Below are 14,397 nucleotides of genomic sequence, written 5' to 3' on the forward strand. Positions count from 1 at the left end.
GACATACATATATTTAAAAAATATACATACATAACATAAAGTTCAGCCTTAGCTTCATGTGATACAAGATATTTGTATGTTTGCCTCCGTACGAACGTGGTACTAATCACTACAACACTGTAAGAATGAAACTAATACTCTTTTTCGTTAGTTGACTATATTGCCAGAGTGGCCACACAAAGCAACATGGACTCGCTTCAAATGGCGGCGGCTTACTGGCTACTACAAAGTGAACGGGCCCCTCGCTCGGATCCGAGGGGGAGGCGCCGCTACTAATAGCTCTGCCCACTCGGATTCGAGTGGTCAGCAGTGAATGTATTAATAAAGAAATATATTTGTCGTTTATCAACACAAGTGGTTTGGCGAACATTAATTTGTAAATAGTGTAATTTTGTTTCCTGAAAATAAATAAAAAAAAAACGTATTTTAACTTATTTCAGCACAGTAAAAATACATATATTGAAGGCTAAAGGACACCGATATCCAATGCCTTAATAAATTAAAAACGAATAAAAACTGTTCTTACCAAAAAAAAAATGTTGTAAATATGTTTTTTTTTATTATTTACACTTCTGTTTCCGCTTCCGTTTCCGTTTCCGTTTCTGCTAAAATTTATTTTTGACATCTGTTTCCGTTTCTGGTTCCGGTAAGACACTTCCGTTGCATCACTAGTCCTAACAATATTCTTATTTAACTTTTTTTATTAAATTTTTCAGGGTATGCTATAGGTAAACGATAATCATTAAAAATAAGTCATTGTACAATAAATAAAGTTTAAAAGTAAAAAAAATATAGCTCGCTAACAAAAATAATACTGAAACATATCAAAAACATGATCAAGGGTAAATACTATATTTTCCTGATGTACTTGTTACGAAAACATTTCTAAAAAACAACATAAAAATAAAAAAAACCTATATTTACAAAATGATTAATGAAACTAAAAAATATACGTAAAATATCACAGATTATTTCAAACCTAAGCCCTAGAATCATCTTGCAACTACAAATTTTAAATTGAATTAAATAGTCTTACAATTTTAGTAAACAAAATAACCATCATCGTAATGATAATGTTTTGTTCTATTTGATGCTAGACCTTCTGCAATTCGATCGCCTAAATCTGAATGTATAATAGAAAATAACTTGACCGCTCTTTCTTGTAAGAATTTTGCTGCGCCTCCTAAACTATACAGTATGTTTTCGACAAGGCGACTTCGTTCATCCTTCGTCATCTCATTTACGTACAATTCCGTAGCTTGATGGAAATTATTTGGATCATCTTGGTATATTTCAATTAATTCGGCTCTTTTCTTATCCACATATGCTTCAGCTCCGTTATACGAATTTGGATAATAATTCGGAGTATCTTTTTCATTGTCTTTAACTGGAGGTCTACCGTCACGATTGTAAGCCAGGACTTTCACTTGAATAGGACAATTTACAGGAATCCTGTTAAAGTTTGCTCCCAAACGGTAATACTGAGCGTCCCGGTAAGCCAAACGACGAGCTTCAAAAACTTTATCAGGACCCCCTAATATTCCTGGCACTAAATTAGCAGGATTAAAAGCTAGCTGCTCTATTTCAGCAAAATAGTTTATTGCATTTTTGTTTAGTACAAATATACCAACAGGTTTCAGTGGATAATCATCTAAAGGTAAAACTCTGGTCACATCGAAAACATCAAAACCTGCATTCTTGACGTCATCAAGAGATAACACCTGTATACTGACTTTCCAACTAGGAAAATCTCCATTACCTATAGCTCTGTATAAATCTCTAGTAGCATAATCTGGATCGACAGCTGCAATTTTTCTCGCTTCTTCGGATCTTAGGTTTTTAATTCCAGCATTTGGTATAAAATGGAATCTAACGAAACTTTTTTCTCCGTGTTCGTTAACAACTTCAAATGTATGTATACCAAAGCCAGGCATGTGACGATATCCATCGGGAATTCCTCGATCCCCAAACACTAAGAGAAACATATGTAAACTTTCAGGTCGCAAAGTCAAGAAATCCCAAAGCATATTCCCATCGATGAGATTCGTAGCTGGATTTCTTTTTTGTGCTCTAACAAAGGTGGAGAACAATAGAGGATCTTTGTACACGTACATCGGCGTATTGAAGCCTACAATGTCAAAGTTACCCTCTTCAGTGTAAAACTTAAGAGCAAATCCTCTGGCATCTCTGGAAGTATCTATTCCTCCTCTTTCAACGACTACTGGTGAAAATCTTGCTGCTATCGGTGTTCTTTTGCCGATTCTACTAAAAAGCTTGGCTTTGCAAATGTGAGTAATGTCATGGGTCACTTCGAAGTAACCAAAGGCACCGCCTGCTTTCGCATGGACTAGACGTTCTGGTATTCTTTCTCGCACAAGATGTGTTAGTGAGTCCATAAAGTATTCGTTGAATATAAGATTAGAGTTGAGGGTTACAGTAGCATCTTTGTATTCTATTGGAGCACCAGCACTCGTTGTCATTACACCAATCGGCCCCTAAAATAAATCAAACGGAAATTAAATCACTTTTTTATTCTGTTTTATTGTAGGTACATGCTCTAGTTTCTTGATTTAAAATCGGTAGTTAGGCCAATTGATATAATAGAATGACCTTGTCACTATACAATTATGCAAACTATGTCATGACCCTCATAGACTTTCCGATGTTATGAAGAATATAACAGTTTGCCGTATTCTACGCCAGATTTAATTTACATTGGAGCGATTACTCTTCAATATCTTTACTAACTTCTTTCAAAGTTAAGACAATTTGATTATAATAAAGTGATTAAAAGTGAAGTCATTACACTTTCTTCGGTACCAAAATATTTTTCGATATGTCGTTTAGGTCATAAAGATGTAAAAAAAAATTGTTACACATTAAAAAAAACAAGTGAATAATTAAAAAAAATGTAAACATATTCCAAAATATCAAACCTTCGTCTTCTCCTTAAAGATCAAAATTTGTTGTCCAGCTGGGTCATTTTCATTCGCTCCCGCCGCCACGATTATAACCAGAAAGAAACCTCGTAACATCATTGCTCACAGTTCCAGCATCCTCTCCGAGATACCAGAGTCAAACGGTTGTTTGGTCTATCAGCACAGTCTTTATATTTCAGTCAACGGCTCGGCCTTGTCTCTCACTGGCCAAGTCTCATGGGCCGCGCAACTATTGCACAACAAAAGTGAAAAATGTTGTACAGCTTACGTGTTTTCAGTGTCACAATTTATTTATTATATTTGGATCTGAAACAAATTGTTTTATAAAACAATGAAGTATTAAATAGAAATCTACGTGGAATAATCAATCTATGTATTAATATGCTCAAGATGTGAAAATTTTATTTCTTAAGAAAACCATGATTTGCTGTGACAATTAAGAAAACATTATTTTACTTTTAATGTAATAATACGCTTTTATAGCCAACCTAATAAATTGTAATAACAACTGGTGTTTAGTATGTACTAAATGCAAATTACTATTGAAATAAAGCTTGCAACAATTTCTTATTATAAAATCTGGGTTATCTAGAATTTCACTCACATAATAAAGTCATTGACAAGTGTTATAAAATTACGTAAACTAAATTTTATGTTGTCAGAAACTGTTTCAGAATCTAATATTCAAGAAAATTGCTCGCAAATGTCTTGATGAATTTTCAACTCTTCCTGGCTGATCTTGAGGATTTACTTCTAAAGCAAAAACAATATAACTTTTACTTGTACGACTCATATAAGACTCTAACGAATGCAGATTATGACTAATAAATTTATTGCTCTTGGTATTGGTATCTACACAATTTTTAATGAGCAGTGTTTGTGTATGTCATATAATCTATATATATAAAAGAAAGTCGTGTTAGTTACACTATTTATTACTCAAGATCGGTCTAACTGATTTGACTGAAAATTGGTGGGCAGGTAGCTTAGAACCAGGAAACGGACATAGGATAATTTTTACCCCGTTATCTATTTTTTATTCCGCGCGGACGGAGTCGCGGGTAAAAGCTAGTTTCTCATTAAAGAGAAGCTTCAAACAAAATTTATTATTGCCGATCGAAAATGAGCAGTCATTTTAATTCGACTTTCAAAGTAGTTTGAAAAAAGTATGCTATTCTCTACTTAAAGGTCTACACCACACATTGGTAATATTAACTTAAGCCAAAACAAATAATGCAACTGAGTAAAACTTAAGTGATTTGTATAGTTACAAGTGTTGTTATGTGGGTATTAGAGATTCTCAAGCAGATCTAATCGTTATAATAAATAAGGTGAAACTTCATATTGGCATATTTGCTATTATAAATGTATCGGCGTTATATTATAAAGCCATAAAATGTTGTAGTGTGTAATGTGTTCCCTCACCTAGTTAACAGCGGAAGGCGTTCAGAGATCACCGTTATCACGTACCGTATCTGGTGCTTGGTGAGTGAACGTACATATTTCATCGCCGGCTCGTCACACTTCAACGACCGTTGAGAAACACCAAACAAAAGAGGAGGCTTGTAATCATTATGTCAGGCGAGCTGCTACTGTCGCATTTTATTTAAAGTACACACAATTTAACTGTGTCACAAACACAGCCTTGTAATCGAAAATGTAAAATAAACGGATACAATTATTAGCTAAGTCTGAATCTTTGGAAGTACATCTCTAAATCTACAAATACAATACAATATCAAAAATTTCGACTTATGAGTCTTCGACTTAACGAGAAATTCATGATATAAAGTAACTAGCTGATGTCTACGACTCCGTCCATGCGGATTTTAAAAAAAACTTAATAAGTAGCCTATGTGTTCTTCCAAACTACGTTCTACTTCTGTGCCAAATTTCATCAAGATCCGTTAAGCCGTTTCGGAGATACCTACAAACAAACATCCATCCATCCATCTAAACAGTCGCATTTATAACATTAGTAAGATTGACGGGAAATTACTAGTAAGTTGAGATTATGTTTTGCTAACGTCTATGCTGATTTTTGAAATGCGAGTTTTCGAGTATAAATATCTTTTACATTGTCAACGCAGGGAAAAAAAATTGTTTCACTTACAAAGTGTAAATAATTCAAGTATCTGAGGGTTCAGCGGAAGGGAACGGCCTTTTTTTCAACATACTGGGGTTTTCGATTAAACAAGGTTCGAGTTGTAGAAATTCCACTTTGGAAGAATTCGAAAACAGATCGTAAGTCATTTACTGTTTTATAAAATACGATACTTTTTTCAATTATGGCTTCTACGAATTAGGCTCCTACGGGATACACTGGCAACTGCAGTTAAGGGACAGTTCGAACATTTTTAAAATTACTTTCGACTATTTAAACTTTGAAACAGGGATGGACACCAAAAGACACAGCTGAGTAAGTCTCATTCCGAGCTCAATGTCCCGGAAAATTATGCTGTATTTAGTACGTTTTAAAATTAAATGTGCATAGTAGTGCGCCATATTATAATGTCATCTTAACTTGAATCAAGACAAGAATAGTGTCAGTAAACAGATTTTTCTTTAATAATATTTATTTTTAATCCTAATCTCCGACTTCATAAAATCACACACAAATATTTTTTGTTGAATTACAATTACAATTACTAGCAATTTTTGAAGTTAATCTCCTTAACAGTAAATGTTGTCGATGCGATTGTACAAAGCTATATAGATATTATATTTTTTTCAGTTGGAATACTTGGACACCTATTACCCCCAGGGTTTATATTTCAAGGAGAATAGATGGAATTTTAACAAGTTGAAATAAAATATATTTTAAGTCTGTATTTTTTTACTCTGTTTCTATTTCAATTTTGTTGTCTATTGTTTATTTGCTCTTTTATCTCTTATATACTCTTTGTTGTCTATTGTCGTCTCAAAGAAAAATGTGAAAAGTCAAGTTACTTCTAAAAATATATTCCACGATATATAGATCACTTATTATTCAATACGTGTCATTGTAAAATGATAAATTCTTGAGTTTTGCACTGTAAATCAGTATCAGTGTGTTTATATTTTTAACCTACAATAAAAATTAAACATGGCAAGGTCGCCGACTGATGATTTAAGATTCGGCGACATACCGCTCAATAGTTGGAATTTCTGCACGGAAACAGGTGACAACAATCAACCTGCTCCAATGAACGAGAGAAAACCCACGCCGATCCCAAGCAATACCGCCACAATGGCAGAAAATAACATTTACAACACTCCAAACTACAGCAAAGATGTTTATCTAAATAAACATCATTTTAATGTTCAAACTAACGAATGCATTGGAAATAAAGAAGAAAACTGTTCGTATAATGTACCTAATGGTTCAATAGGTAACGCAAACTATGGTAATGCGATGCTTAAGCTAGATAATGGCCAGCTGGTAAGAGTGTTCTATGATGAAAACAATCAACAACTTATCTTCCCTAAATCTGGGCAGTACGAATTGTTTAACAACAACCAGGGACTATGTGATATGTCGATGCAACAACACAACTTATTTAATATGAATCAAGATTTTTCTGTCCCTAACAATGTTCATATTCCCCCTCCTACTAATGTACCGAGTAACTCATTTTGTCAAGAAAATATGAATGTGCAGTCAAATATGCAAACATCAAACTTCATAAAAGAAGTGATAGGTAACTGGGAGCCAAACTCATCAGGCACATATTCACCATTTGGACAAAATTATCCACTGAAACATCCTGAAGCACCATCTTTAAATATTTTACCAAACAACACTATATTGGATCCAATTACTCAATCACTGAAGTCGGAGAGCTCACCGAAGAGAAATGAGAATAGTCCTTTGGCTGATACAAGTAACAAGAAGCGCATTGTTGCAGAGGTAAAGCCAATGCGACCCTCATACTCAGATGTGCTCGCTAAAAATACTAAAAACAACCCCCAACCCGAAAATACTAGAAAAGTAAAACCACAAGGTGTTGAAAATAAAAATAAACTAAGTTCCAAAAATGATAAGCCCCTTACTAATGCAAAGTGTAATGATGATAAGCATAAAATTGATAAAAAACAAGCAAACACTGTATCCTCTGGCAGTGAATCAGGAGACATCAATGCAGATGATACAGACAGAAACAAAAAGGCAAACAAGAAGTCGAAAAACAAACGTAGTAATATGACTCGCAGATGGTCATCTCTTGATGACTTAAATGATGAAAACGGAATGAAATTTGAAAAATCTAATGAAAGTCAATTTGTCTTCATACAAAACAACAGTGATAAATCTCATAAAAAAGATAAGAAAGAAAACAAAACAAAGAATGTGGAGAAGAGTAACATTGAAAATGATTTCAAGATAGATGATGATGAAGATGATCAGTCACAATTCATCCTGCACAATGGCCAAACTGAAACAGCTAAAGTGAAGAAGAGAAAAGAGGGTCGGAGTTATCACAAAACACCAAAACCAGCTCAGGATAAAAAGAAACCGAACCAGAACAAATTCAGAAGGAACAAGCCTGGCTACTTGGGTTTGGCTCAGAACTGGCTGGAGCATTGGGCTGATGTGACTTGGAAGGCAATTGTATGGTTCTTCTATCTGCTTTCTGATATATGTGGCATGAGTTTACATCTATCTTTTGACCTGTAAGTTCTATATTTTCTATTAAATTTATTTGTTCTTTATCATTAACATAAAGCTGTGAAGTTTTATGTTAATGATAAAGAATTAACTGAATTGACTGTGAAGAAGAGTTTTCATAGTACAGTAGTATATTTTGTTAAATTTGTGAATTGTGAGTGAATTTTTCACAATCTATATGTGTTTGAATTGTGTTTTTGGAACAGTATGTTACTGGAGTGTAAACTCAGGGTAAACAAATATTATAATTTACAGCTGCACATCAGCATTTACCCAGACATACATGAGCTCACAGGCGGTGTGGCGCAGCAGTAAGGACTGGCTCTCCAAGATGGCAGATAACAAGTTCCTACTCTACATTGACAGGAAACTCGGACACACATACTTTGGATTTTGGAGAAAACTTAAATGGTTCAAGAAAGGTATAGACCATTTTAATATTACAGTCACATGATAGAATATAGACCACAAATACAACCACCATAAAAAATATTGTTTTTAACGTCCATCAAAAATGTGCTAAAGAAATCAGTGATTTGGTTTGTGTAAGTTTGAAAATGTTCTTGAAATAAGTCATTATAATTTCTCTATTTTTTCTTTTAAGAAAATTATATTGTTTTATCACTTCAATGTCATATCTTATTGGATAAGCATTTCAACAACTCATTGTGATATTGACTCATTTAATAAAACAATTTTAAATAACTCTTCCAATATAATTATTATTATAATTAGGCATTGAATTTCGCAATTATTTGATTAAATCAGTATTTAACAATTGTTGACATTAATTTAAAAAAAATGACATTAAAAATAGCTGGAGAAGTTTTTTAAACCATAGAGTGCTCTATTCTATTATCTGGCCATAACATATATTTCCAATTAACATGGAAGTGGAACTGAAAATATCCATACAAAATGATAATCTTAAGATCTCTTGTTATTCTTCTTCTCAGCCATGTAACGCCCACTGCTGGGTTTAGGCCTCCCCCAAAGATCGCTACGATGATCAGTCCTGTGCAACCCGCATCCAGGATACTCCCGCAAACTTGACCAGATCATTGTTCCATCTTATACTTATTATTAATATACTTGTTATTACGAGTTTTTAATTCTATTTTTTTATGTAGATAATACTTTTTTTACAGAAACAGAAATTGAAACAAACAGCAATGCAACTAAATTGAACACAAACATACCATTGCCTGCCACTGGGGAAGAAGCTATGAAAAGATTACTTGCTTGTAAAGGAAAAGACCCATACAGGTAAACTTAAACTTTACAATCAGTTATATTTGTTTCATGATAAATATCAAATGCTATTGAACCTGGATAAGGGAGAGTCCAACGTACCATGATATATATCTCGCTTGTAGAGGTTTTTTTACCCGAGTTTCACGCTTGTGGAGGTTGTCTATTGGGACTGTACAATGACTCTTGCTTACAAAAGTTTCTTGCTTATCCAGGTTTGACTGTACTTTATGAATAATTTGTAATAGCACAACTATAATACATCATCATCATCAACCTGCCCTTATCACAATGGAGGGTCGGCACAGTATGTACTTCTCCATACATCTCTATCAGCCGTCATATCTAAATTTACCCCCTTCTTACGCATATCCTCTTTCGCACAATCCATCCATACTTTCTTTGGTCTTCCTCTACCTTTATAGCCATCCACATTTAATCTAAAATACATTTTGCATAATTGTGATTTGTGGTATTTCACAATAAATATGACATAAAATGATTAATTCTCTAAATTTTTCTAAAAAAATGTGGAATGGAATATAAATATTTGAAAATTAACTTCATCGTAAATATAATAACCTCGAGAATAATAGCAATTGATGTGATACAATAAAACCAGTATATTACAAAGAGTATTAAACCATTGTAAATGCTTACAAAGTCACAATCTCATAATTAAATCCTTATCAGTGTAGGCAGTAGGTGATTTTGATAACACTTATGACAACGCAACATTACCGTATTTATCAATATGTAATCATTTTTACGCAAAATAATTACAACAAAGTAAAAATATAATATAACAAATTATATTACGTCAATGTTAACCAATCAGTATCACAATTATGAAGAAATCCCTTGATTATTGGAGATGCTCTCGCCAAACATGATTATGGAAATGCATCTTACTAATATTATAAACGCGAATGTTTAGATGGATGGATAGATGTTTGTTTGAAGGTATCTCCGAAACGGCTGAATGAATCTTCATGAAATTTGGTCTAGATGTAGAACATAGTCTGGAAGTTCTTCCAGACTTAATAAGTAGGCTATGTGTTCACATAGCCCACTTATTAAGTTTTTTTTATTAATGTCATATAACTTACATTGGTTGGACTGATTTTGAGACTTCAACGGGAAGGTAGCTAATGCATGCAATAGCATATTATATAGGCTACTTTTTTAAATACTGTGCTTACAAAGTAGAGGGTGACCTAATGGTCACTAATGTAGTAGTAGTAGTAGTCACTATGTAGTTTACTAATGTAAACAATAGATATTATAACTTATGTTGTGTTTAGTATCTTAGGTGTGAGCGTGACATGCTCCGACGAAGACATAAAGAGATACTACAGGAGACAGGCGTTCCTCGTGCACCCTGACAAGAACCCTCAGCCCGGTGCCGAAGAGGCCTTCAAGATACTGCAGCACGCGTTCGACCTCATAGGGGAACCGGTAACCTTTTAATAACATTACATAGGTCAATAAATAAACTAGTCACTATAAAATGAGGGACGCTAAATATTTCTAATTATTAAAGTTATGTATCGAAAAAGTTATTAAAGTTATGTATTGAGATGTAAACGTATGTTATATGCAAGGAATTAAGAGAAGCGTATGAGCGTCACGCGCTCGAATCTCGGCACGTGGAAGCCGCTTGGAGTGAGCTCAGTCAGCTGCTGACACAGTTGCAAGACAAAATGGAATTTGCTGCTAACACAATAAGGTATAGAACACCTTGATCAAAATATGGCTTTTGCTTTATTGATTGCTTGTGTTTTCTTATAATTAGTAACAAATGCCTATATCTTTTAGATGTACGAACTGCGGACGACGACACAAGCGCGTACTGACAGACAGGCCGTGTTACGCCGCCCGCTACTGTGCGCAGTGCAAGATCCGACACTCCGCTAAAGAGGTTAGTGCATACTACCATACTATTTTCATCACAAAATATCACTTGTCTTTAATTATCCGACTCAAAGGACCAACATTCGATACTGCAGTTCAATAACAGATTTACCGTATTTATGGTTGGAACGTATTTATGGTTGGACCATATTAATGGTAAGAGCCGTATTTATGGTTGGACCATATTAATGGTAGAGCCGTATTTATGGTTGGACCATATTAATGGTAGAGCCGTATTTATGGTTGGACCATATTAATGGTAGAGCCGTATTTATGGTTGGACCATATTAATGGTAGAGCCGTATTTATGGTTGGACCATATTAATGGTAGAGCCGTATTTATGGTTGGACCATATTAATGGTAGAGCCGTATTTATGGTTGGACCATATTAATGGTAGAGCCGTATTTATGGTTGGACCATATTAATGGTAGAGCCGTATTTATGGTTGGACCACATTTATGGTTGGACCGTATTTATAGTTGATCTATTTAACATGATGGTATGTGTCAGGGTGACATCTGGGCGGAGTCCAGTCTGATGGGTCTGCTGGTGATGTACTACGCGTGTATGGACGGTGGTGTCTACCAGATCACGCAGTGGGCCAGCTGTCAGGTATACCACGCTTAGTGTAGGATTCCACTGTACAGATATTTGTAGAAAAACGTAGTTTCAGTACTCTCGTTATCTTTGTAAAATTTGTTACCGTGTTTTAATACAATTATTTCTGCAGTGAAATTTAACGGTTATTTTGTTTTTTGTAATTTTATTTTTTTTTATTCTTTTTTATTTTTATTTATTTAGGGTTGCCAACAAAATATGTTACACACAGTTATACATAATCTAAAACATAAGTTTCATCTAAGCGTAATCTTAAACATATTTCAATTACAGGCAAACACAGCATTCATGTAATCAAAGAGAGTACCACAATAACAAAACTATAAATAACATTATACTTATACACATCTAAAGAGATCCAAAACAAAGTGCAGTGACAATCAGAAAAAAAATATAATTCAGTAACATGTAATGAAATATAAGAAAACAGGATAAAATGTATATATTACTTAACCGGTTTTAAGGAAACAGTTGCATTAAGTTTTTTAAGAAAAGATGACACTGAATCAAAGAAAATGTCTATATCCGATAACTTATTAATCGTTTCATTAAATTCACGTGAAATTCTATTGATAGGTGCATTCCTGCCTACATTCGAGCGATAACGGCGAATCATCAACATATCTCTTTTTCTACTACATCTTTTAGACGCATGTCGAGGGACTAGCAACTCAATCTTGCTGATTAGATCTGGAGCTATAGCCATACCATTTATAATTTTATATAATAATAATATATCTGTTACAGTCCTACGATGATTTAAAGACGTCATTTTAAAACGATCTAACCTGTTTACATAATCGAGCTCGCGCGAGCAGGTCTTATCTTTATAGACTAAATACCTCGTGAAACTTTTTGTAATATTAATATCATATCGAATTTTATTTAAAATCAAATTCAATATTATATATTAAATATTTTTCAATACTAGTTTAATTCAAGAGTTTCTTCGCACTAATTTCAGCAACTACAAGTCCAAATATAAAAATTGTTTTTGCATTACGTGGAGTAATTACTAATTTAGGTTATAGGTTATCAAACATCACGGCAGCACTATATAACGGGGGTAGACAGCTAATTATATAATTTAACTTGTCAGAAGAAGAATCTAAAGCAGCTGCGCCCGGACTGGCATGTGGTGCAGTACCGCATTGTGTTGGGCAACAAGGCTGCCGACGTCCACCATTCCCCCGCCGCCGCGCCCACTGGGTAACATACATACATACATACATACACTGCAATACTAATTGTTCCAAGTCCAAATTCTAACATTTAATACTAAATAGATAACTTATTAAGTAACCTATGTGTCCTTCCTTATTTTCTACATTTGTGTCATATTTCATCAAGATCCGTTGAATCTATCCATACATTTGTACATACATCCAAATTTTCGCATCTATATATATAAAAGAAAGTGGTGTTAGTTACACTATTTATAACTGAAGAACGGCTGAATCGATTTGACTGAAAATTGGTGGGCAGGTAGCTTAGAACCAGGAAACGGACATAGGATAATTTTTACCCCGTTTTCTATTTTTTATTCCGCGCGGACGGAGTCGCGGGTAAAAGCTACTTTATAATATTAATGAGGTAGTAAGATAGGATTACTTTTGGTATTTTTTTATTGATAATTTATATTTACGAGATCTGCTTAAAAGAGTATTTGCTGTTAAGCGATTATAATTTGTTCTAAGTTTTTTTTAATTTCATCTAAGCTAGATTTTTTTTTTTTTTTTTCAGTATACGTAGTGGTTTATATTTTTATTTATTCCGTTATTTTGTTGTTCGTACAGTCGGTTCAAAGATGTAGAAAACCCTAAACTTTATCATTTCATTAATCATTATAAACTGTATATAGAATATATTATCAATTTTTTTTTCTTTTCAGTCACGATCCTAACTTGGAAGAATTCTTAAACAACTTGTACAGTAAGTCTGGGGCTTCAGCCAACAATGCGAGCAAACCCGCGGACGTAGACAAGCGACGTCGCGCGCGCAAACAAAAGCCTTAAACATAACACTCCAATTTTATGGATGCTTAATACAGATTATGTTATTTCATTTTTAATTACACTAACTTAGTGATAACTTAATGTGCCGGAGTAAAAAAAGTTTGTTGTGAGATTGAAAAAGAAAAATTTGAAAGCAAGCAAAAAATATACAAATCGCCGTTTAAAAAGTAAATAACGTAATTAAAAAAACTAAAAACATTTATATTACATCCATATTTAGTATATAATCTGTGAAAAATATGCCTTTGAATACATTAATGAATGCTGTACAAGTTAACATAGTCATAAAATATATTAAAAAAACATACAATATCATTACATAATCAATATATTTTGCTTAAATAATTTAAATGAAGTGATGAAAAAAAAAAACTAAGCTACATTTTTTTTTTTAATGATAAAAATATTAGTTTTTCTACAACCGTTCCTAATGAAAATTTATAATCTCTGCTTACCTCTTTTATGAGCATCAGTTTTATATTTATCAGTATTTTGAATGTTTTCAAAATATTTGTAAATAATCCAAAAATTACGGTACATTTTAAAAAATTGGTTAAAAATGTCTATGTCCATAATCCGAAATGTTGCCATTCATAAAATTACCACTTTATATTCTAAGATTAAAATAAACATTGTTTCTTAGTTTTATTTCAAAAGATTTTTTTTAACTGGAACCTAGAAATGCCTTAAATAGTTATTTAACAGACAACATGAACAAAAATATCTAGCATTAATTCACGTTTAAGTGTTTTAATGCGAAACTATACAAAGAACTAAAATCAACACGTCCCTTTTGAAACGCTTGCCTTAATCATTAAAATTGTACACTAAAATTAGGGCCTTTTTTTTAATTGTGACATGAAATTACAACATTTTGTCACAACTAGAGATTTAAAGGACTATATTGCTTTAGTCTTTAAATACACTGAAATTATTATCTTGGTGTTCGTAAAATTTATCACCTAACAGTTCAATTTCATTTGCATTTGTATAAAAGTATCTATAAAATGTAT

General features: G+C 33.2%; 2 protein-coding genes across 2 annotated transcripts; one reads left to right on the top strand and one right to left on the bottom strand.

Moving 5' to 3' along the window:
* Positions 1-1,001: 1,001 nt before the first annotated feature.
* On the bottom strand, positions 1,002-4,697 carry LOC106721344 (catalase). The gene is made up of 3 exons (XM_014516266.2): positions 4,365-4,697; positions 2,937-3,245; positions 1,002-2,495 (listed from the first exon to the last, which is right to left on the bottom strand). The coding sequence occupies exons 2-3, from the start codon at positions 3,036-3,038 to the stop codon at positions 1,041-1,043; spliced, it is 1,557 nt and encodes a 518-aa protein (XP_014371752.2). The 5' UTR covers positions 3,039-3,245; positions 4,365-4,697; the 3' UTR covers positions 1,002-1,040.
* A 1,170-nt stretch (positions 4,698-5,867) lies between these two features.
* On the top strand, positions 5,868-13,499 carry LOC106721353 (dnaJ homolog dnj-5). The gene is made up of 9 exons (XM_014516271.2): positions 5,868-7,589; positions 7,840-8,006; positions 8,733-8,850; positions 10,140-10,293; positions 10,440-10,564; positions 10,654-10,756; positions 11,262-11,363; positions 12,469-12,578; positions 13,261-13,499. Exons 1-9 carry the CDS (start codon positions 6,025-6,027, stop codon positions 13,382-13,384), a joined length of 2,568 nt encoding a protein of 855 aa, XP_014371757.2. The 5' UTR covers positions 5,868-6,024; the 3' UTR covers positions 13,385-13,499.
* The last annotated feature ends 898 nt before the right edge of the window (positions 13,500-14,397 follow it).

Source organism: Papilio machaon, chromosome 6, assembly GCF_912999745.1.
Source record: "Papilio machaon chromosome 6, ilPapMach1.1, whole genome shotgun sequence".
NCBI classification, from domain to species: domain Eukaryota; kingdom Metazoa; phylum Arthropoda; class Insecta; order Lepidoptera; family Papilionidae; genus Papilio; species Papilio machaon.